The sequence below is a fragment of the Galleria mellonella genome, unplaced genomic scaffold (genome assembly GCF_026898425.1).
Source record: "Galleria mellonella isolate WM207_F2 unplaced genomic scaffold, CSIRO_AGI_GalMel_v1 utg3966, whole genome shotgun sequence".
Lineage (NCBI taxonomy): Eukaryota > Metazoa > Arthropoda > Insecta > Lepidoptera > Pyralidae > Galleria > Galleria mellonella.
The window spans coordinates 169837-190917 of NW_026442093.1; the positions used below are offsets into that span (position 1 = coordinate 169837).

The 21081-nt window shown below is 33.2% G+C and overlaps 1 protein-coding gene across 15 annotated transcripts in view; it reads left to right on the forward strand.

Moving 5' to 3' along the window:
- Nucleotides 1-21081, forward strand: part of LOC113515266 (phosphatidylinositol 4-phosphate 5-kinase type-1 alpha-like) — a 74816-nt gene that overhangs the window by 26822 nt on the left and 26913 nt on the right. For 9 of the 15 annotated variants that reach the window (XR_008253192.1, XM_052897991.1, XM_052897990.1 and 6 more), the window contains 9 exons: nucleotides 9557-9709; nucleotides 10495-10647; nucleotides 11720-11865; nucleotides 12547-12594; nucleotides 13512-13604; nucleotides 13943-14075; nucleotides 14833-14920; nucleotides 17388-17450; nucleotides 20665-20739. Coding sequence is in view for 14 of the 15 variants with exons in the window: in XM_052897991.1 (XP_052753951.1) it covers nucleotides 9557-9709; nucleotides 10495-10647; nucleotides 11720-11865; nucleotides 12547-12594; nucleotides 13512-13604; nucleotides 13943-14075; nucleotides 14833-14920; nucleotides 17388-17450; nucleotides 20665-20739 (952 nt within the window). In the remaining variant the exon portion in view is untranslated. The remainder of the gene's footprint in view (nucleotides 1-9556; nucleotides 9710-10494; nucleotides 10648-11719; nucleotides 11866-12546; nucleotides 12595-13511; nucleotides 13605-13942; nucleotides 14076-14832; nucleotides 14921-17387; nucleotides 17451-20664; nucleotides 20740-21081) is intronic. The other 6 variants (XM_052897994.1, XM_052897995.1, XM_052897983.1 and 3 more) reach the window with 3 other exon arrangements.

A 21081-nucleotide genomic window follows, 5' to 3' on the forward strand; every position in this document is an offset into this window, starting at 1 on the left:
TTTTTTAATGTTTGTTACGTTGTAACTCCGTCAGTTCTAAACCAATTTGGAGAATTCTTTTTTTATCTGAAAGGATATACTTACAGATTGGTCCCAAATTGGTCCCCTGCTGACTTTGTCAAGGTTGAAGTTGCTATTTTACTTTGTAGAAGAAAAAACTGTCTGTTGCGAAACAAAATTTATAGTAGATACGTTATAGGAAACATTTAGTCGTGTTCCCGAAAATGTTTACGCTGTTTGTTTTTTTTTTTTCTTTTTTGATGGATGAAAATGTTATGGTAATCCCGCCTGCGCTAACGGGATACGCTGGCGGGGCACCAGTGAAGTATGATAGATGAAAATGAAAACAGGCCAGTTAGCCCATCATGATGAATTCATCAGGAATTAACCATGATAGTTTCCAGGGGGAACCGCGAGAAGGTCGACATGGTTGGGTATATTGCTAGCAATGGGATTCTCAGTCTCCATTACTAACAATCCCTTTATTCCCTTACGCTGTTTGTTAGTAGACCCAGCACCATAGAACAACTGGACTGATTTTACTACTTTTCAACCAACTTCAATGAGAAGGAGGTTCTGAGTTAGGTGGTTTTGTTATGTTTGTTACCTCATAACTCTGTCATTTGTTTTTTCTGATAAAAAACAGGGTTTATTTGCCACAATTGAAGTTGTTTTTTTTTTTTTTTGGAACACAACCTTATTGCGTTTTTTTTTAAATCGTATATCGTGAAATAAATTTTTGAATTATTCGTACACAAAAAGAGATCGAAATCATTAGTAGTTCTGGTATTGCAGTGTGGTCCCGGCATAGAATGGGCCACCCCCTCCTCTCCCGTAGGTATCTTGAAAAGTGACTGAAGGAATTCAGTGTGTGATTTGAATGAAATATAATTTACAGGTTGGTTTATGTCTTAATGTATATACGTGTGTATTAAAGGGGGGCCGGATGGGCCATACCCACACTTGGATTGTCTTATACCCACCCTAAGATACAAGTGACGCTAGTCAATGATATGTCTAAAAATACATATAGGTCTTTTCTAAGGAGCCAGAGCTACCATGGAAAATGGTTTTAAATACACCAATAGATTTTTTACCATTAAGGTGGCAAACAAGCATACGGCCCATCTGATGATAAGCGGTTACCATAGCCTATGAACGCCTGCGATTACATTACGCTCTCATTTCTGACCCAGAACATACTTTCATTCTTTGACATACTTTATTATGCTGAATCAGGTGGACAAAGCCGCGGGAATCAGCTAGTACTATATATTATGTGTGCATTTCTAGGTGAGCGTATTGGGAGGTTGTAAAGCTCACCCAGTTGATAAAATACATAAATATATAAATAAATAAATTATTCTTGTGATATATTTAGAGTATTAATAGATATATTAGGCTGGATACAGATATATGCGGCACTCCCGCTCCGCGCCACTACCGCAGGCCGGTGTGACGCGGCCAGCTAGCGACCGACTCTCGGCCGAGGCTCAGTCCAACCAGGTAGACGCGCCTGTTGACCACATAGCCGTCACGCGGATTACAACGCACCGTTAGTAAAATATCGACGTGACACGGACAACGGAAAAAATTGTTGAACTACCCACCTAAACAAAAAAAAAATATATGAAAAATACAGACATCTCTTATGGCATCCCATAAAAGACTGTTTCTGTATATCTAGTTCCAATTTTGACAATGTCCCTTAAAAAGGCATTATTTTTAAATTACTTGTGAAATCTTTTTATTTTATGTGGGTAATTTGCAATTTTTTTTTGTTTAATCGATATTTTATTAAGAGTGCGTCGGGGTGAAATGAAATCGTTAGCTAATACCGTTTTAATGGAGCTCTCTACCAGTGAAATTGGTAAAAATTAAAATTGAAAAAAAAAACTAAAATGTGACGAAAATTTCGAGTCGTAAAATTTTCTTCCATACTTGACAGCTTTTCTTTATTGTCATTTTTGAACGGGAGAAAATTTATAGTCGTTTTTCGAGAAATTCGTTTTGAAAAATGTCAAGTTTCACTGTTAGAACGTTCCATTAAAATGACTATGTGCTATTTCAATTTTACGCTATATGTTTTGCATATTATATCAATGTAGACACGATGTAGACGGCACCTAGTTTAGTGCTTCTTTTCGTTTAATTCGACATATCTACATGTGGATTTTATATAAAAACAATTGTACAAAAATATAATAGGGAGTTTTCCGAGTTTAGTTCACCGACGTCACTTTGCATGATTGTTTATTGAGATTAGTGAGTCAATGTGCATTGACCCCACTGCACCCCCCACGTACCTAAACTTCATTACTGGGGGGAAAGGGATTGTTAGCAATTGAGTTCGACATTGCTAGCAATATCAGGTCGACCTCCACGCGATTCCCCCTGGAAACCATCGTGAACAATTCTTGTTGAATTCGTCACGTTGGACTAACTGACCTGCTTCATCCTCATTGATCATCCCTCAATGGTGCCCCGCCGGTGTATACCAATGGCGCGGGTGGGGTTACCATTCTATTATCGCCCATTAAAAAAAAAAAAACTTCATTACTAGCAGATAAGGCTCGGGCACACGGCGCCGTCGACGCGGTCGGCGGTCGGCGGTCGCGCGATCTTTTTGGCGATCAACAATATTATGTTATAAACAGCGAAATATTAATACAGTATGTTCGTTAATATTCAGAAAACTTGTATTAGTATTCATTAATAGGGTCTAAAAAAAACATTCCTAGAAAAAATTGTTATTGTCAAAAAGTAAAAAAAAAAAATATATACTCGAGAAAAAAAAACTGAGGCCTACCACGAAATGTTTTCCGATATTTCGGAGCCGAATGAAATATAAATTTGTTGTTAAAATTATAATATATAAATACATGCCATATTTTTATATTGAAATATAATTAATTTTCATCTTTCGCTTTGTTTACACATATTTTAAACGTCGGTAATAAAGAAGCAGGTATGTAGGTACTATTTTATCTGTAAACATCGCGTTAAGTCTTGATTATGTTTTTAAAATATTAAAATGTCGTTCCTTTGGACTTTTGGACTGAGTCCTCAGGAGTGGCAGCGCATGAGGGGTATCATGGGCGAAACAGTATACTCTGTTATGTCCATGGTACTGCTCACGTCTATAGGCGACGGTTACCACTTTCCATCTGGTGGGTCGTCAGCTTGTTTGCCATTCTAAGTTGTATAAATAAAAATATAATAGAATTTATGACAAACGAAATGTTAAGTTCCATTTACTGGGCCGATTTTGGTATGAACAAAAACGCGAAAATGAGTCTGGAAATTCGGAATTTTATTTCATGGTAGATCTTCTGTGTCTGTGCCAATGACAATAGAAAGCTTGTACTATGTATTGCTATAAATACAGATAAAATTTTGCACATCCTAAAGGTTGTCTGGTAGAGAATGTCTATAGCTTTAAGCCTGCCTTTTGTATCATATTTTATTGGGCAATAAAGCTTAAACAAATAAATATATTTTTTTCTTTTCTTCGTCAATTTTAGTTTATTTTTTGACCGACTTCAAGAACAAGGAGGTTCTCAATTCGGCTCTATTTTTTTGTTTGTTACTTCGTCACTTCTAAATAGATTTGCAAAATTATTTTTTTTATCTGATCGATTCAATACATAAGTTTTTAGATCAAAATAGTCAAAATTTGAAAGTTTTTTTTTTGGTAACACAAATTTTTAATTATTAAAATTTTGGTAATAAACAATTTTCCTAAGAAAAAATATTCATTTTGAGACCCTATTAATGAATACTAACACCAGTTTTATGGAAAGAGTTATTATAAATAACATACTGTATATCTAGCACTCTGTGCTCAGAATTGTTTCAATTTGTAGTTAAAATTTTCCGTTTACAAAAAAGCCATAAAATAATATATTCTATGGCTAAAAATATTATGAATCATTTGTAAATATATAAATAATAAATAGGCCGTAAACCTCTTAAGCCTTTTTAATATTTTAAATCCAATGAATACAGTTATAATTGTGACGAAGTGATTTCATAATATGACCAGGTGGTCTACCATGAAATGAAATTCCGAATTTTCGGGCACAGTTTCGTATTTTTGTTCGTACCAAAATCGGCCCAGTAAATGGAGCTTAACATTTCGTCCATCATAAATCCTATCCTAATAGTCCAGAGGAACGATATTTTAACATTTTTAATAATTTTAAACGACATGTATTATGTAATTTTAACATCAAATTTCTGTTTCGTTCGTCCCCGAAATTTCGGAAAATATTTCATGGTAGGCCCTCAGTTGCTAACACGCAGATCGCCTCAGCAGATCGCAGTGTGTTTGAGCCTTAAATTTTAGGTGATTCAATTTTTGTTCGCGCGAAATCCTAAATCACGTCACTTTTTCTTAATTTAAAATTTTTCGTAGCTAAACTTCATTCGAATCTGTTAATAAGTAACTGTGATTAACAAATATGGTAGTCTTTCTCCATGGAGTCGAAAAACCAAAGTGCCATCGCGTTATAAAAATAAATAAATAAAAAAAAATATAGTGACTAAATTTAGTGACAAAATAATGTTCCCACTAGAATCAACTACAATCGTTTTTAAGTAATCATCAAAAATCCTCCTAAAATAAACTTAGTTAAAAAAAACTAAATCTAATATTTTGATTAGGTGTCTATTTTGTATTAGAAATAAAATTAATTTTATCTCATATTTATATGTTAACGTACAGAATCCCCGTCGTGTGAGTTCAACTCGCACTTGACCGGTTTTTATTTAAAATTAATTTTAATTTTAAAATATATTTTATAAAAAAAAAACTGAAGGAAATGTTTTCCGATATTTCGGGGCCGAGCGAAATATAAATTTGATATTAAAATTACATAATACATGCAATTTTTTATATTAAAATATCGTTAAAATCGTTTAATTAAACTTTCGCTTTGTTTACACATATTTTAAACGTCGGTAATAAAGAAGCAGGTATATAGGTACGATTTACCTATAAGGCTCTTACATCTGGTTAACTCCCGATTGTGTATTTAAAATATTAAAATATGTTTCCTTTGGACTTTTATAGTAAAATTTTAATGACGAATAAAATATTAAGCTGCATTTACTTAGTCGATTTCGGTATGAACATAATCACGAAAATGAGTCTAAAAAGTCGTGTGAGTTTCACTCACACTTGACCGATTTTTATTTCTTCAGGTAAATACTTTATTTTCTTATTGCAATGCCTTTAATAGTACATTACTGCAGCGGCCGGCAAGAGAGGCATTGATGGACGAACGTGTGAATGTGGGCCGAGGGGAACCCGAGGCACACATACGTGAGTCCATCAATGCCTAGTTGCGGCCAAGGCTTGTATAATACTTTTCTCAAATAATGCGCGGAAATTATTCAAATTCATTAAAATTATGCATTTTAGCATTGAATAGATGACCCAAAGCGTTGTAGGCTTCACTTTCTTGGCGAGTTCGCCAAAATAAGTCAGAAAAACATTTTCGGATAAGGATTTCGATTTTCTTTCATTCTTCCATTGAACAAAATTTTCATAGATTTTCAAATATTTTTCTTTAGATTTTGGCGGCAACAAGTTTTCTACTACGGCTCTTGCTGCCTCTTGAATTTCAGGTGGCGTTAAAATAATTTCATTACACTCATTGTCTTCACTTGAACTCATTTTGTCAAATACAAAAGTATTTAAAACCAATGACGAAGTCGACGAACAACTAATAACAATAGTTTTTTACGCGCCAAAGTGTTATTTTTTTTCACTAAACAGCTTTCTATGTGCAAGCCAGTTCGAAATTTAAATTAAACCTTTAATAAGTTACCTCTTTGATCGCCATGTTGCGGAGTAGAAGATCGTTCCATTTTTAAATTACACGACAAATATGATTTTACATAGTAATTTATTTGGCCGCTAAACACGACAGATATGGATTTTCATACAACTATTGCCGGCCGCTGCCGGCCGCTGTCGACCAGTACCGCAAGTTCGATTTATCTCGAAGAAGGTTGTCAAAATAATGCTCAAATTTCCAAGCATGTTTGAAAAAAATAAATAACAAGAACGGTATATTTAAAAGTGCATGTACCCTATGATTTTATTAGTTGGTCGAGCGTCTGCCTAAGAATTCGTTCGCTTGCTGGCTACCCCTCTCCAGTTACATGTCGTGATGCATACAACCTCTGCGTTTTTAGTTTTTTTTTGTTTATATGTAATTTAAAAACGCAAATCAAACTCGGCCCACCTGATGTAAAGTGGTAACCGTCGCCTATAGACATGAACAGTACCATGGACATAACAGAGTATACTGTTAACCCATGATACTCCCCATGCGTTGCTATTCCTGAGGACTTGAGCGTTGTTTCTCTGTGCCCTGTAAATTCATTGCCATGTCGCACCCTTCAAACTGAACAGCCATGCAAACACAGTTTGGAATTGAAACACAGAAAATTTGGATTTGTATGTATTTTTAAATGCTAAATCATAATAAAATATAATAATTTAAATAAAAAATAGAAAAATTTGTCAAAAAAATAAAAAAATTTTTTGGGGACAGTCCACCCTTATCATTGAGGGGTATAAAAATAGATGTTGGCCGATTCCAAGACCTACCCAATATGCACACGAAATTTCATAAAAATCGGTAAAGCCGTTTCGGAGGAGTTTAGTAACATACACCGCGACACGAGAATTTTATATATTAGATTATATAATTAAATAGTACATACTAAATACTTCAGTAGTTTAGTTTTTAAATTAAAATAACCGGGTTTTGCCACAAATATTTTTTTTTGATGGAACTCAATTCGAAACCTGTTCAAAACTCATTTAATAAACTATTAGTGTATCTTTTCAGTGACTTTCCTATCATTATCGTTATAATTATACCAACATAGTAACGGTTAAACGTTAACTGTCACCTGCTGATCATAGACTTTCAATATTTGCCACGCTTGGCAACTGCAGTTAGACTTTACTAATGTTTTAAGAGAGACGCTACTGTCCATCCCTTGCCCTCCCTTATTCGCGTCTGTTAGGAATTTATTAAAGCTAAATTGTTTATATAAAATCTTTACCAAAGGGAGACTTTGTACAAAAGTCGTTTGCTTGCGCACCTCTGTCCCATTCGTGTTTCAACCGTGAAGCAGTTGTGTTTGCATGGCTATGTTTCGGTTTGAAGGGTGGGGATATGGCGTGAATTTACAGGGTACAGAGAACTAACACCTGAGTCCTGAGGAATGGCAACGCATAGGGAGTATCATGGGCCAAACAGTATACTCTGTTATGTCCATGGTACTGCTCATGTCTATAGGCGGCGGTTACCACTTTCCATCAGGTGGGCCGTCAGCTTATTTGCTACTGTAAGTAGCATAAAAAAAAACTTTTTTATAGTTATATAGATCAAATTCGTTTGTCATTTTTACTTTTCTTAAAAAAAAAAAACATATCTGTCAAATTGTTGTATTGTCAAGTGAAAGTATATTTTATCGAGAATCCGTAATTTTATTAATTATTATTAATTGCCCATTCTCCCGTCATTGTCCTTAACAGCCTCTTTTGACACCCACGCGAAAGGAAGGGGTGGCCCATTCTATGCCGGGATCACCAGGTATAGACTATAGACGGTATATAAATGCAGTAAAATATAAAGTTTTTTTTTTGTGATCCAGTTTTTGGCGTATAACAAAATTTCGGCGCAGTTTTGAGTTAACTCAATGCACCAGCGCAGTTAGGTGCGCCTGAGTTTTATCATGTTGACCCAAGACTCATTTAGTTATCCATGTCTGCTTTAAAAAGAGTGAGCACGAAAGATCATGGAAAGGTCGCAGTGTTACAGGTTTTTCAGCCTGAAAAAGCCAGTCTCAATAATAATAATATCCATATGTATGAGAAAGTAAATATTTAATAAGGTGCAATATAATTTATACATTAGAATGGTCTACGTAAATAGAAATCTCAAATTTTGTTTAAACAAACAGTTCAGCCTCATTTGCTCAACTGTGCAATGTTATATTATGTAAAATTGGCACATACACATATACATGCATTGTTTTAATTGTTTGAGTACATTTAGGTTAGCAGTAATTTAATTTACGGCCGATTTAAAAAAGAAAGTTTTCGATTCGGTTGTATTTTTTTTTGTTATGTTTGTTACCTCATAACTTGTCCAGTTTTATAGCGATTTTGAAAATTTTGGTTTTATCTAAAAGTATATATGTAAATACATATATACTTTCGAGATTTTATAGAAATTTTACCAATATCAGTTCAGTAGCTTAGTTTTTAAATCAATATAACTGGTTTTATCGCAAAATTAAAGTCTGTTTTCTTTTTGTGGAACACAATTTTTAATTATTTACTAAATATATTTAAATCTTAACATAATTAGTAAGAAACCTAAAAAAATATTAAAATATTTAATTATTCTAATTAACCCTCGATGCAGGAAGAGGGAGTTATAATTTTAACGCTTCTTTGTAATTAATGGACCGATTATGATGCGGGTTTTTATGTTTTACGTGATCGAGATGATTCTTAGCTACAATTTATGTAGAGCTGTTCAGGCGTTTCAAGGTCATCAGCTCTTTTTATAGGTTTCTTTGTGTTGAGTCTTTTTTAAAAGGATCGCAAAGAGGTAAATTTGTGAATTTAGATGTTCGGCCTAGTATATCATTCCCATTGGAACCTTCCATGAATCTGGTCTTATATTGTATTATATATTTAAATGATAATTACGTACCTAATACCTTCATAAAGTTTCAGCCAATTCAACTGATCGGTTATTTTATAGCATTTTATACGTGATCCTTTAATATAGTTTTTTTTATTTTTTTTTATTTATGAACCGATTGAAATTTGTTAAGTGGAACAAACCGCAACTCATTTGTGAAAACCGTATTCAAATCGCCTAAGTAGTTTCTGAGATTAGCCTGCACAAACGTACAGACAAAAATTCTAAAAATCATTGTTTTGGGTTCTGTTGCGTTTATAAAGCCTCCTATAATAGTTTTTTCTGATATATCTTCCATGTACAGACGGCGATCAGTTACGATTTTATTATATGTATTGACTAGCGGCCCGTCCCTGCTTCGTACGTGTGGACATTTTTACAACATTTTAAAAACTGGTTATTGTGACATAACGATAATAGTTGGGCATATAGTATCCAGAAGTTTTTATAGTTATTGATATTTTCTTCAATATTGTAGAACATACTTTTGTTCTATCACCAATAGTTTCCGCAGAGCACGCAACGGAAGATATTTTTTAACATTTTTTTTACACCTTGAGTTACGTTACTAAAGTTTTAGTAAGGATCCCTTATCTTTTCTAGCAATAAATGTTAGCCTATGTTACTCAGGGTGAATGTAGCTTTCTAATGGTGAAAGAATTTTTTAAATCGGCAAAGTAGTTTTTGAATTTATTCATTACAAACACATGCATACACACTTTATAATATTAGTGTAAAAAATACAAATCTTTCCTCTTTATAATATTAGTGTAAATGTATCGATATGAACAGCAATTTGTTCTTTTTGTTTCCAGAACCCACGCACTCTACTGCCAAAATTCTTCGGCTTGTATTGTTACCAATGCAACAGTAAGAATGTACGGCTAGTCGCCATGAACAACATACTGCCGTCCTCAGTGAAACTCCACCAGAAGTACGACCTCAAGGGCTCCACGTATAAGAGGAAGGTTGGTAGTGACGGTTCTTTTTTTATACAACTTAGAATGGCAAACAAACTGACGGCCCACCTGATGGAAAGTGGTAACCGTCGCCTATAGACGTGAGCAGTACCATGGACATAACAGAGTGTACTGTTTCGCCCATGATACCCCCCATGCGTTACCATTCCTGAGGACTCAGGTGTTATTCCTCTGTACCCTGTAAATTCATGCCATATCCCACCCATCAAACCGAAACACAACCATGCAAACACAACTGCTTTACGGTTGAAACACGAATGGGACAGAGGTACCCAAGCAAACGACTTTTGTACAAAGTCTCCCTCTGGTAGGGAGTTTCCAGGGGGAACTGCTTGGAAGTCGGTATATTGATAGCAATGGGATTTATTTTTATAACATAAAGGTGACAAATAAGCATACAGACCATCTAATGACAGACGATCGTCTAACGACAGCTAATGGACGTCTGGAACATTTTTTTGTTTTTGATGGATTTAAATGGTATGGTAACCCTGCCTGCGCTAACGGGATACCCTGTCGGAGCACCAGTGAAGGGTGATAGATGAGAATGAAAACAGGCCAGTTAGCCCATCATGATGAATTCATCAGGAATTAACCATAATAGTTTCCAGGGGGAACCGCGAGGAGGTCGACCTGGTTGGGTTAATTGGGTGGCAATGAAAAATTGACTAAAAATTACTTCAAAAATGCTTAAATCTAAGTTTGCTTGATTAAAAAAGTTCATTCTTTTTTTTTTTTTCTTTCTTTCTATTAATCGTGTTATTCTGTTACAGGCAAACAAATCAGAAAGACAGAAGTCGTCACCCACATATAAAGATTTGGACTTTATGGACCACCACCCCGAGGGTATATTCCTCGAAGCGGACACCTACACTGCCCTAACGAAGACCATGCAGCGAGACTGCAGGGTCTTGGAGAGTTTTAAGGTGAGCGACTCCAGATGGAGACTTTGTACAGGAGTCGCATGCGTTTAGTAGTACCGCTCATGTTTGGGGTTTACGTCATGTGGTCCCGGCATAGAATGGGCCACCGCTTCCTTTTCCATGGGTATCGTATGAGGTGACTAAAGGAACAATGATCAGATCAGATCAGATAGGCAACAATGTTCCTCTTAAAACCTCACCAAAGCCTAACTATGGTTGTGAACCTGCCTGCCAAGCGTGGCAACTACTATATGGCTGTGTTCACCAATGAACGGTTAATCATGATGATGTTTATGCTGTGAAACAGTTGCGTTTGCATGATTTGGTTTGTGGGATGGGATAGAAATGACAGTGAAATTATGTAGGGTATGAGGGCATGGCATTCCCCATCCTAATCACGAGAGGTGGCCTGCCCTACAACATCTACAGGGCGGGCCGTCGCGTCGGGCTCCGGTTGTCTTCAACTCGGGAGCCCGGGGACCCGACATATGCGCCTTGAGGTACGTCGTGAGGTTTTAGTGGGTAAAAATCCCACACACCCCTCTGCCTTCCCTCCGGCAGTTGGGAAGGTCTTTGGAAGATTTCCTCACGTTAAAAAAAAAGGGTATGAGGGCATAACGTCTCAGAAATGGTAATATATGAGGAACACCATGGGTAATATAGTGCATTCTATAGCGTTCATAATAGTATTCATGTCTATAAGCGATAATTATCATTGAGCTAGGCTGACAGCTTCATTGTAAAAAGTTTTTTAAGAAATTTTGTTAAAACAATATTTTTAATGTAATCCGCCATCTTGGCGGCGGCCATTTTAAAATGTGACATTTATCGTTGTCTAATCTTCAAACTCGTTCATTTGTTTCCTGTTTTAATAAAATATATACCGTCCAGCATCTTGTAATGATGGCCATTTTAAAAAAAAATTACAATATTGAGTATATTGTATTGTCACCAAAATTAAAAATGTATGAAAAGATTCAATAAAATTGATTTGTTGGAACTAGTCAGCATGCAATATTTAACTTAAACAACGTAACATACATTAAGAGGTAAAAAAAAAATTGTTGTTCCACAGATTATGGATTATTCATTACTAGTCGGCATCCATAATCTAGACGAGGCTCAGCGAGAGAAGACGGAATCGAGGAAAAGAACAGATTCTGGTCAGAGCGACGATGAAACGGAGGGAGAACCGAAACGTAGCGGGCTCAACCGAACCAGGTAAGGCGTTGTTGTTGATATTATGTAACAATACGTCAATATCACTATTGTTACAATTGGCATTACTGTGACTATGTCACTACGGTGATAATATGTAAGAGTATGTCACTGTAACATTATAGCAAGCTAAACTTAAAATGTGTAACAAATAGGTAAATCAATTGCAGTGGGGTTTACATTATTTATTTATGTTTATATTATTACTGTAATTACAGAATGTTACAACTGTGACATTGTAACTAATAAAAATTGATATATGTATAAGTTGTGACACAATGTTATAGTTATGACTTTCGTCATAAATCTCATTTTTATATTTTGTATTTATATTATACAATATATTGATAATTATGTATATATTTTGTTATTGGTCACTTATTTCGTCTCAAATCTACATTTATAAATAATGTATTCATACTGATAAAAGTTGATTGCAATTTCATGTGTATATACCCATCATTGTGTGGCTTTTTGCAATATTTATTATGCACATTGTTTTCTTATTATATTTTATTTAATATTTAATTAAAGTTATAATGCGCAGGTTATGGAAAAATGTGGTAATTGGCAATATTTCTTTTTGGAATTATGGGGAAAAATGTATCTTTTAATATGTATATTTTTATTATTTTGTTAATATTCGGTTATTTTTGGTGGCGGTAATTTATATGCGCATTTCAGATCAGAGCAAGTCAAGGAGGATTTCGGGACGCAAGTAAAACGGACACAGTACGATATTTATACTGTTTCTATGTTTGTAAATCTAACACTGTCTTGTGTGGTGTTACTGAATTCTAACCTCTGTTAACGTGTTAGTTATATTGTATCTTAATGTTCAATTTGCAATGCACTGTGCTGACACGACAGTCCATGAACAAAACAATGATTTCTTTACATTTGACCCTTGTACAACTACTAAAAAGGTTCGAAATGCAGCTTAAATCAACAGTATGTAGTTTTACATTTTTAAATAAAGCATTTTAATTGAATTAAGAAATAAAATTAAAGTACAGTGTAAGGCAAATGAAAATAAGATTCAAGTAAAAAACGTGTAAACTCCTAAACCAAACGACAAACTGCCTCGTTATATGTATATCCTGTTATTATCATCTTACTAACGTATTTCTACTTGTGTATTTCTATAGTTGCATGAATCTTTATGTAGGAATACAAAAGTAAAGAGTGTGCGATTTTACGGATGTGTGACTGCATGCATGTAGGTATGTGTTATTACTTCTAATCATTAATATAATACAAAAGTCTGTAACTGAATTACATATTCATCTACTTATTAAGTGTTTATGACTCCATATAAAATAATTTTATACCGTGATCATCACTAGCTTTTGAGTTTTTATTATAAGCCATATTATTGTTAAAATAATTTATTTCTTTATAAAATACGTATATAAATACATTACCCAATGTAAGAATTATAACCAGCGACAATATTTTCTATTTATCAGGCCCCGGTTTAGATATTGTAATGTATATGTTATTACATACAAATGTTTAGGTGTATCACGCGCGCTAAGTAGCATGACAAATATATATCAGTCAACGTATATGTGGTAATAAAGTTTTAATTATTCCTTTGTAATAAACTATCAAATACATAAATTTTAAAATCAAATCATTGTGCCCAGGTCTATAAACCGTCAGCGACTAGTTGCGCACTCTACAGCAATGGAGAGCATCCAAGCGGAGAGCGAGCCCATTGATGAGGAGGAAGATGTGCCGTAAGTATTTTGGTTTTTTTTTTTATTTCAATATTAATGGCTATAGTAAAATATTTTTCCATTTTAAACTGTTATAAAGAATGGTTTTAAGCCAACAGCATTTATTCACTTTCCAATAATTTAAAGATGTTGGTTCCGTTTTGTAGAGGATTGTAACAGGTCCTAGAAAGGTCGGAGTATTATATTTTAATTAATTATATAATGAAATGCTATGCAATGCATAATATAAAACATAGTGGAAAAGGTGTACCTGTTTGAAATCTAGTGAAAATGTGAAAAACTTAACGATTAAGTCTGTATGTAGTTAGTTATCTATATTTATATACTTTTTTTAATAGCCCCGGCGGTATTCCGGCTAGGAACGCGCGCGGGGAGCGACTACTTCTATTCTTAGGTATCATTGACATTCTTCAGTCTTACCGGCTGCGGAAGAAACTCGAGCATACCTGGAAAAGTATGATACACGACGGGGTTAGTATTGTCACATTTTTAACTTTTGTCACACTTGTAACTTTGTCACACTTAGAATTTTGTCACGATTGTGACATTACTTTTATATAGTCGAATATATTGTTCAACAAATGAAGGTTTAAAGAATCATCTTATTCTTAAAAAGTACATTTGAGTCACTTTCCTAAGTTATTTTTTTTTTTGTTGGATACATGTTGGATTGAATAAAATCACTGGCTTTGAAGAATGAAGTCATTGTCATAGAATAATCCATAAAGCAATGTCTGTGACTTGCCGAAATATGACGTTGTAGTCATACGTCATGTTTGCGATTGTGACAAACAATATTTTTTAGTAAATTTTTACAGCTTTAATTTTTTTATGCATCTTGGAAAGCCAAACGAGCTGGCGGTTTGCCTGATGGAAAGTGGTAATTGTTGGCTATAGATATCAATAGTCAGTTGTGCATTGCCATCCCTGAGCACTAGTGTTTTACATCTCTGTACTCTGTAATTTACTGCCGTATTACACTCTTCACACCGAACCACAACCATGTGAGAACAGCTGCTTTACGGCAGAAACAAGAGTGATATAGAGATTTTTAAACTGATTTTGATAATTCTTTTTACATTGATATCTTTATTACATATTGTATTACGATTAGAACTACCTTTTTGCATAATCTACTTGTGTAATATACTCATAAATTTTGGCTTAAAATATTTGTTGTGTTATAAATAATAGATTGTATTGTAATGTATTGCTTTTTTTTTTTCAGGACACAGTTTCAGTTCACAGACCAAGTTTTTACGCGCAAAGGTTTCTAGATTTCATGGCAAAAACTGTTTTCAAGAAAATACCTTCGTGTAAGTATGTATTTGCAGATGGTGGTACTAAGCTGTGTATATTATTTCTAAGCTATTTTCACTCATAACTTTGACTGGTCAACAAATTAATGATTTTTTTTTGTCACAATCGTGACACTAAAGCTGTCACCATATTTGTATTAGAAATTGTCCTTAAAACGATTATCTAATAAAATTATGGTGTAACCTAACTGGTTTGTATTGTTAGACTTAAGAATATTAGTCGAACGTGTATTAATTATTTAACTATTCGATTTTTATTTCTTTTTAATTATAAATGATAATCAGGCAAAGTTATTAGTGGTTTAGTGCTTTATAACCATTAATTAATATTTGAATATTGCCACGTTCTTTTGGAAATATTTTGTAGGTATACTGATGAGAAAAGATATTATTTCTTAAAATCAATTATAGTTTTGTTGACTGTTATTTTTTTTTTTTCAAAACTTATAACCAAATGGAATTGAAGGATTGATTAAAATATTGAAAATAATTTGTGTTAAAATATTAACATTAAATTCGTTAGAGATAGCTGTTTACATTCCCACCTTAACTAAGAGAGGAGGCCTGCCCTACACCACCACACCACACATACACAGGGCGGGCCGTCGCGTTGGATCCTCGATAGTCGTCGTACAAATGGAAACCCGGGATCCAACATAAGCGCCTCGAGGTACGTCGTGTGGTTTTTAGTGGGTACGAATCCCACACACCCCAGCTGCCCTCCCTCCGGCAGATGGGACGGTCTTGCTGAAGATTTTCCACACGTTAAAAAGGGATAGCTGTTTATTGTTTGTCATTTATCAGGTAATATTTGATTTGAGAAATAGTGTGATTAGACCAGTAGGGATTGAAAGGTTGTGTGGAACTTCTGATAGTAATAGTGACGGTCATATCTTCGAGTGTTGGCAGTCACACACATACTAATGGTAGCTGAATTAAACAAAATAATTCTAAACAAATAACCAGTGATATTGACTTCCACGAGGTAACACGTAGTTCTTTAAAGTAGTTTAAGGGTGTCTATAAGGTCTCCTGTCATCATATAAGATAAAATTGAGACCGTTAGCGGTATGGAAATTTAATAATCAAATTTTCAATAAGGACACAAATTTTGAAAATCCCATACTAGCTTTATAATTGAATTATCGACGCTGAACATTGTTATTATTCGAACCGTGTTCCTTTGGTGAAAAGGTTCAGTTTCGCTGGTAGATATTCTAAGGATTCTGCAAAGACCCTTTTATTAGGACTTTAAAATATTTTAATCCTGACAATACTTTATCTTACTTTAGTCTATATATTGATCTACCTTCATTTGGTTATAAGTTGCTGTTTTTTTTTCTCATTAGTACATCAAGTCGAACCAATTCTACTTATCAGTCTTGACATTTCAGTTGTTAGAATTGCTCATTGTCATGCTAAAACCAAAGTAGTGCGAAACTATACCCTCTCTGTGTAGCAATAAGATTGATATTCCGTCAAAAGCTATTTATGTGTAATACCTAACTTTAATGTGTCTAATTCATTCTCTAATCCACATTAGGAGACGCTGTACTTTGGTAAAATACATATTTAATTATTCGAGACACTAGATGGCGCTAAAACGAAATAAGACCGCTTTGTTTGTTTTTTTTTTTATTTTGAATAATTCTAGAGTCTCGGAAATAACGTAATAATGCTATATAATTTTATGTTGTAATGTTTAGTGGTGTTTGTTCAATTAACAAGTGATTATAGTTATTAAAAATTTTACTCAACAAAAAAAGCACATTCAATTGTGATAAAATTAATATTCGTTATTTTTTTCATTGTAATAAAATTAAGAAAATGCAATAATGTACTAAGATAAGTTTCTTAGACATGTTTGATTTAAAATATTAGATTTTACAACACCGAATCTCATCCAAAAGTTATTTGTGTCTCAGAACAAGCAGATATTTTGCTTTTTAATAAAAAAAAATTTTAATCGTCATAATTTTGCTCTATCAATGTAATAGTTATCAAAATCCGATTTAGCGGAGATATCTCGTAAGATACATAAAAATACGTGAGAATTGATAAGGGATTCCTTTTTTGAAAGTCGTTTAAAAATGTTATATAATATATTACAAATAAAAAATAATTAACCGTAAAATTTGTTCTAGACATTGTCATTTATTAAATTGTCTTAAATTGAATAGACACCACGCCTATTAATGTAGGAGAAGCAACACTCGCTATTTTTTTTTATATATATATTTTAAGTAAAAAAGAATTAGGATTAAAAACATAATAAAAATATTTTAAGACTTATCTTACATGAATAAACATTAAAACATACCAATTAATTTATATAGTTCGCTTACATTCATTAGTGTTATATTATTAAAGCTGTATAGCCCGATTCCTCGGTTTAGTTACGTGTCCGAGAAAGAAAAAAGCGCGAGTGTTGCACAAAAAATAACATGGCCGTATTGTTAATTAGTGGACCTCCCCGAGATCAAAGGCAACCACCGCAAGTTCAGAACTCTGGTGACCAGCTACATAGGTACCGTTCGATGCACATAGCGTATGTGTTGTCACGTGTGTAGCGGGGCGGGTGTTGGTGTTTTTAGGGCCGGGGTTATTGTTTTTTTTTTCCCGGCAGTATTTTAAAATATTCATCTTCATGTGTGTTTTATAAAAAATGAGAATTCACGTTATTATTTAGGTAATCTATGCTAATTTACCTAGGTTATGTATTGGTTTGAACGAGTTGATGTTTTTAAGGCCGGGGGCGTTGTTTTTTCCTGGGAGCATCAAAAATTATTTATATATTAGTTTTTAAGAAATATAATCTTTGTTTAGATAAAAGTTGAGCGAAAATATAACGTAATGCCCCCGGATTGCCTTTTTTCTGTCAACCTAAACTTAAGATTGCCGCGTCAAATATGAAATAGATAGGTTAATGTAGCAAAATCAGCAGCTGGATCTTAGGTTATAAGGAAATATAAAGAAGTCGACAATCTCCAAAGTGGAGAATTAAAATACATTTGGTTCAACGAATGAAAATACTGCCGTGAAATTGTATGTCACTTAGAAATAATTGCACAGTGTGCCTGTAGGTTTTACATGTTTTATATTGTATAGTTTTTTTTTTTTTTTGTTCTTTTGAACAATTAGTGTGGAGTATTACTGTATTATGAGAAATATTTGCAATTTTTATTTTTTAAATTACTAAATTAAATCAAAAGACGTACCAAGAATGTTTATTCTGCCAAGAAGTTAGATTAAATGGATTATCTGTTTTTTTTTTTTATTTCTATTTTTTATTTAAGGCAATATGTACGTACATCACAAAATGTAGTTTTATATATATATACTTAAATTTTTATTGTTGCATCATAGATAAGATATTTTGTATTTAGTAGTTTTTGTAATAATAGATAACTAATGTTTTAACACACCAACACCCAAACCCTTCCGTAGGCGTTTAAATTATGCTGATGTAATTTGTTTTTTTTTTTTTAATAACAATTAATTTTTTTTTTTTTTATTTAACGCAGTTGAAATTTTATTAGGCATGTACACTTAATTTTATCTAGTATATTTTTTTTTCGTTCTAAATTTAAAATTGGATGCAGTTTTTTTTTTCTTTTTAACAAGTTGGAATTTCGCATGACTTGATTAATGTGAGTGAGTCATGCACGCTCCCCCGTTCCCATTGATACAGTGTTGCCAACCGCAAAATAATATCTGTGTTTTCCATTTTTTTTTTCAAACAATTGTCCGTAATCGGATTCTGGCGCGCGTCTGTGGAGGTCTAAGTGAGTCCCTGTTATTGTGGGATGTTATCCGAAGCATGATGTTTGTCTTTTATCATTGAGTAATGCCCCCCTTCCCCGCCCTCTTCTCTCTACTTTTACTATAAAATTGTTATAAACACAAAAGGATATCATCTATAGGTTTTTTTTTTTTTTTATAGAAAATGTACTAGAAATGTAAGGAGACCTAAAATCTCCTATTTATATGTTTTCTAAAGGAAAAACAGTAATTTTTAAAATTTATTAATATATTTTATAAATTAATTATATAATTAATAAATTAATCTTTTTCTTTTGTTAATCATTATAGAAATATCTTACATTAAAACAACAATTGTAGTTATTACGAACGGCAAACGAAGAAAGATAAAAATTAAATCATGGAACAAACTATTATTGTAATAAAATGTAATTAGAAATGTGTTTATAACAATTTATATAGAATATAGCGGTTACCTATCAACCATTAAGCCAGTGGAATCATATGTACCGGATATGTACCCAACATTTCTTCATCAGTAGTTACATTATCCCCTTTGTCATACCCTGTACCCTGTATTATCTGACTGGACATCTCTCAGAGAATGATGCACGGTCTACCTTTTTTTTAATGCCATAATTATTGATCTCTCGAAAAGCAAATGAAGTTTACAATTGTGATTTGATTCTTTATAATTACTGTATAGGATTAATGTTATTTTGTTCAGTTTTACAATTAATATATTGTTGATAATACAACAGCAATCTGTAAAGAATTGGCAATACAACAACAGTCTGTGACAAAATGTTAATAACAGTATGTAACAAGAGTTGGCAATACAACAACAGACCGTAACAAAAGAGCAATACAGCAACAGTCGGTTTAAAAAAATTGCAACAAAAAAATAGTCTATGACAAAAGAGTTGACAAGTCAACAACAACAGTACGTAACAAAAATTAATAACATAGGGTTGTTAATGTAAGAATGGTTAGTAATATAACAACATCAAGAATTGTTGCATTGCGTGTCCACAGCTTTGATAATCTTGTTTGTGACATATTGTTGTTGTTATTATTATTCTTGTTTTTATTAGCAGAAACGCTTCTCAAAATTGACTCTTATAATTGCGAATCTGTTTCATATTATCTGTGGCAGCTATTATGATGTTCTTGGCCAATACATTTAAACTATGCCATCAGTTACATTGGACTGATTATCATATATGAATTTAAGTTTCTAAAATATTATGAAAGCAGCTATCTTAATCCTACCGACTTCCATCTTTCATTTCAGTCTTTAGTTGTATACACATTATGGCAGTGGAACTGAGCAAACTAGCTTTAATCGCGTATTTCATAAGATTGATTTTTTCAAAATAATACATGTTTGGATCAGATTATGCGTATTTTTTTAAATTTATCGTTACGAGCAACTAAAGATATTCGAAATTAAAAAAAAAATGTATACGTTAAAAAATATTTGCTTTTGGAGAGTGGAGTTTTCAAATTCTATATCTTTGAATTTCTTTTTAATCTGTTTCACTGTGCTTCCTTCGTATTCTAGTGCCTTAACGATTATATTTGATTTGCAACAGTATGACGTCACAGCCGGTTGATTTGACAGCTTTTTAAATAGAGATTTCCAATTGTCAATGTCACAGATTATATTTTTTATTATATATACAAAGTATTATTGTGATAAAATAGAGACAAAATAAAAAATTCAAGGAATAAAAAAGTGTTTAAAGTTTGTTAAACCATTGATCGATGAAGTTAAGGAACGTGAAGTGCGGTCATCGGTGAATGGGTGAACATTTTGACGCCAATTTCATAATTAGCTCTGACATGTGAAATATCTTTTATTTCTTAATTTTTAAAAACCTTTTATAATTTTTTTTTCTACCAAAATCACAATAATACTTAAACAGTCATAACATCAAAGTGGTGTAAGTACAAAATTCAATATTTCACGTTCACAGCACTGAAACACTCCCCGTCTAAGAGGAAGAGCATCGCAAAACCGGCGAGACCTCAGGACGAGATAGAAGCTGCAGGTATGTTGTTAGATAATAATGATCTGTGTTGCCTTGTCGATTGAGTTTACAATGCATTGCTTTATATTGCCGCCATTTTACTTTATTAGACAGCGTCGGAAAATATTTAAGAAATATGCTACGCTTAAAAAAAAGTTAATGGTATTTAAAAAAAAAAGTGTAATGTAAACTCGATTATAATACAATAATGCTCGAATAACTAATATGGATTTTAATTATACCCTTTTTATTTATTTTATTACTTTTAACAAGTAGTATTTGAACCCTAATATTCCTAACAGAATTGGCGCGAGAGGGGCGTTGGATTCTTCAACACGACAATGCCCATGCCCACACCTCTCT